Source organism: Papaver somniferum, chromosome 1 (genome assembly GCF_003573695.1).
Source record: "Papaver somniferum cultivar HN1 chromosome 1, ASM357369v1, whole genome shotgun sequence".
In the NCBI taxonomy this organism is placed as follows: domain Eukaryota; kingdom Viridiplantae; phylum Streptophyta; class Magnoliopsida; order Ranunculales; family Papaveraceae; genus Papaver; species Papaver somniferum.
This window is the reverse complement of record NC_039358.1, coordinates 123,713,680-123,717,564: the sequence shown is the minus strand read 5'-3', so window position 1 is coordinate 123,717,564 and position 3,885 is coordinate 123,713,680. Positions and strand designations below refer to the sequence as shown.

The 3,885-nt window shown below is 35.9% G+C and overlaps 1 protein-coding gene across 2 annotated transcripts; it reads right to left on the bottom strand.

The window, feature by feature from the left end:
* Positions 1–1,760: 1,760 nt before the first annotated feature.
* On the bottom strand, positions 1,761–3,607 carry LOC113332479. Of its 2 annotated transcripts, none has more exons than XM_026579015.1 (2): positions 3,053–3,607; positions 1,761–2,181 (listed from the first exon to the last, which is right to left on the bottom strand). In XM_026579015.1, exons 1-2 carry the CDS (start codon positions 3,424–3,426, stop codon positions 1,908–1,910), a joined length of 648 nt encoding a protein of 215 aa, XP_026434800.1. In that variant the 5' UTR covers positions 3,427–3,607; the 3' UTR covers positions 1,761–1,907. The 2 variants fall into 2 exon arrangements, with proteins under 2 accessions (XP_026434800.1, XP_026434807.1); XM_026579022.1 differs by having other exon boundaries at positions 1,761–2,094.
* Between the last annotated feature and the right edge of the window lie 278 nt (positions 3,608–3,885).

Sequence of the window (3,885 nt, the reverse complement as noted above, 5' to 3'; positions counted from 1 at the left end):
ATCGGAAGTTGGCGACATATACCCCTTCTTCTTCTTTTTTTTCTTCTTCTTCTCTCACTCAATCGGAAGATATCTCACAATGACCCAAAAAAATTTTCCAAACACTAATATATAGACCCCAGACTACCGATTATTTGTATAATCGGGAACTTTATAAGTTGTATATCCTACCGATTATAGCAGATTTCAAAATTCACGAACCACATGGTTATGCCTGGCTATGTACCCTCTAAACCTATGGATTTTGGCAAAGGTTGGATTTGGGGCTTCATATAATCGGACGGTAAGAAGTAATATATCCTACCGATTAGGCTAGATTTCAAAATTCATTACATGAAGGATTTTTGAAAAAACTCATTTTGGGGTAACTTATAATCGGAAGGTTGTGGAACATATTAAAATTCCGATTACCGCTGCATCCAAAACACGAACCAAGTGGTTGTGGCTGGCTGTGTACACCCAAAACCTATGAAATATGGCAAGGGTTCGATCTGGGACTCCTTATAATCGGTAGGTTGTTAAGCTGTACAAACTTCCGATTATAACAGGTTTCAAAATTCATTACGTGAAGGATTTTAGAAAAAACTCATTTTGGGGCAACTTATAATCGGTAGGTTTTGTAACCTATTTGGTTTCCGATTATGGCTACATCCACAACTTAAGCCAAGTGGTTATGGTTGGCTCTGCACCCCTCAGAACCTATGGAATTTGCCAAGGTTGAATATGGGGCTCCTTATAATCGGTAGTCTTACAGGTTGGATAACCTAACGATTATACAAGGGATTATTAGCCGAAGTATCTACACTATAATCGGTAGGTATAGTTTCAATTCAACCTACCGATTCACCTCTAACCTACCGATTATGGTGTAGGCTCCCGATTATATGAGGACATATTGGCCATTTCGAAAAATCAAAAATAGGATAGCTTAGAATTACATTTGGGTGACCTTTTTTATCTTGTAGTATCCCCTAATTCTTTTTGGGTCGCCCCTAAAAATGACACCATACAAAAAGTCATACATATAAACATAAAAAAAAAAGAGACAACATCTTAATCGAGAAGGAGTGAATCTTTGTGATGAGCTAGCTCAAGCTTCAAGGTGGGTACTATCTGTAGTTTCAAATGATTTTTTAAGGAGAAAAAGCAATTGCGAGTCTTTCCGCAAGTATTCCAAAATGATTCTTGGTTTGAACGGGTCCTAATAATCTATCTTTTGTTGTTGCATTACTTTGATGAAAATGAACACATACAGAGATCTTTCATCATATTGCTTCCATATGTACAAGAAATGAATTAAAAGCAGTCGACTGCCATGAATAGCAAGAATAAAATTTCCCTTGAGCACATATATGCGACCTAATGATATTTGGAGGCTAGCTAGTGATGAGGTAGCTCAAGCTTAAAAAGTCTTCTCCTAAAGTTTAAAGTCGTCAGCTACTTGAAAACCAAGTTCGAAATAGAATTTATTTCTCAAGAGGACAACTGAGTCGTAGGTATATAAGAAACACTTGTTAACCGTCAAAATAATCTTTGCCATCAGCAAACGAAGAGAAAACCCCACTAGTTGGATGTACCGGTTCCAGAGTCGTTTTTTGTTGTGCACCTATCGATCCCAACAACCATTTGCCAGTAATGTGTTTTTCTTCTGTTTTACAAACAAGACCTATTTTATATGCACCATTCGGCTTATTACATCGCTTCACGTAATTAAACAGGTTATTGAAACGCTCAGTCAAAAGAAGTACTCATCATATCTGATAATTTCCATTACTAGTAAAGATTAAACAAAGAAGAAATAATAGTTTGTATCAAAATTGGGCAGGGAGAGATATAGATAGATGTTACAAGTTTATCTGTCTATTAATATGGAGACTGAATTCAGTTTCTCATTCTCTCTTGCTTTCCTATGAAACAATAGTATGAGATGAGATACCTTTAATATTATGATTGATATCCTTTAATAAAACAAGACGATGATCCATTGCACTACTATTACTATTACTATTTCCTATGTTGTTGTTGTTTATCTTGGAGTTGCAAGCAGGTGGGAGTATAGTTGTCGCTGCTGTTGCTGGATCCAAAGTCCCTTCTCTGTAAACATAGAATACTTCGTCATCACTTATCAACCGAAATTTCTTATCAAAAGGCCGGTCATGAACTCGATGCAGTGGCATCCCCCTGTTGTACCATGATAACCCACGTAAACACAACAAAATTATTTAGACTATACAGTCAGAATCCAGAAAATATACTATTATCTTATTAAAAATTTTGAAAACTGAAAAAATCATCACTAGGAGACATTTTTCAACGACAATGTTTGTACTAAACGGCCCTGATTTTATGAATACGAAGCTGTTATTAAAATAAAGCAAGGAGATCAGAAAGGGGAGGCAATTTTATTCATTTTCTGTAAATAGTAAACCCGCTATAGCAGGCGCCTTCTCGTGGATCATTACCAGTAAGTCAGAAAAAACATTAGAGTTAGGGACACTCTTATTTAAATATTCATTCAAGCTGATGTAAAAAAGAGTATCCAAAACCCTCAAACATTGATTTATTTTCTTCTTCTTACCCAAGATCGTGTCACATCCAAGTATAATAATTAATCAAGAATGAATCTTCAACCATAAATACGAAGAATGACATTCTAATTAAATAAGCAAAGTCAAAAGAAATACCGCACTTGTTTTAAGAAAAATAATACTTTCACTTTTCCTGAAAGTGAGAGAGTAACACCTGTGCACGAGAGAGCCTTGGCCCGTTTAAATTCTAGTTCTAGTTAACCAAATTCAAACCTAATCCAAAGCCAAAAATGCGTGAACATGCTACTTCCTAGACTATTTTAGCTTATCATGCTCCTACCTATCTAAACCATCAAGTGTCAAAATCTAAAAGTCTAAAAACAGATAGTATGAGATATCGACGGCTAATATGAAGTTATGTCTAGAGTAAGTAAAAGGCTGTGAGGTGTACCATAATAAGACTTCCCAACTGGAAAATAAAGAAAGTAGAGTCGTAAAAACTAAAAAGAGAAAGAAATAAATACCTGACATGGAAATGATCGGCGAGATTAGATTTTCCGATGTAAAAAGCAACTGCATCACAAAATGCCCCATATGTTTTATGATGAAGACCATCAATTCTTGGATATGGTAATCTAGGACGAGGTAATGGTTCTGTTACCCATGGATTTCTACTTCCTCCTGCTGTAAAGTAATATTCTTTCCAACTAATATTATTATACGAAGAAGAAGGAGAAACAGAAACTGAAGTAGCTACCGGAGACGATGATGCCGAGCTATGCACAGAAAGACCTACAAAACCCAACTTAGCCATGATTGGTTCTAATTCGTCATGGGTCATAATGGGTTTGAATGTTTTAGTATGCCATAGTGCTAGTTTCCTCATATAATCCTCCATTCTTTTGAAACAGAGGAAAAGGACTGGTCCTTTTGGTTTCAAGATTCTCTATTCTTTTCTCTTTTTCTGGCGAAATTTGTAATAAGGAAGAAGAAACAGACGGACAGAACAATAGAGAGAAAGATAGAGAGAGGTAGAGAGATAAAAAAAAGTAGAGAGGAGGAGGGGGTTGAGGATCAGACAGGAGAAGGGGGAAACTGAATCAGGAAAAAGATTTTTCATTCTTGTTTTAAATTACAAAGGCTGTTCGGTTGTCTAAAAGACATTAAACTTGTTATTAATTACAAAATAACCTAAATAAATGAGCAGAATATAAGGAAGGGAATCGGGAGATGCAAAGGACCGAGTCGTGTCTTTCTTTAGTTTTAGTCCAAGTTTACGGACCGTGCGTTTTGTTTGTCCATGGTCCAATCTAGTATAGACGACAAAATCAAAATTGTTATGCAGGTTTTTTTTAGA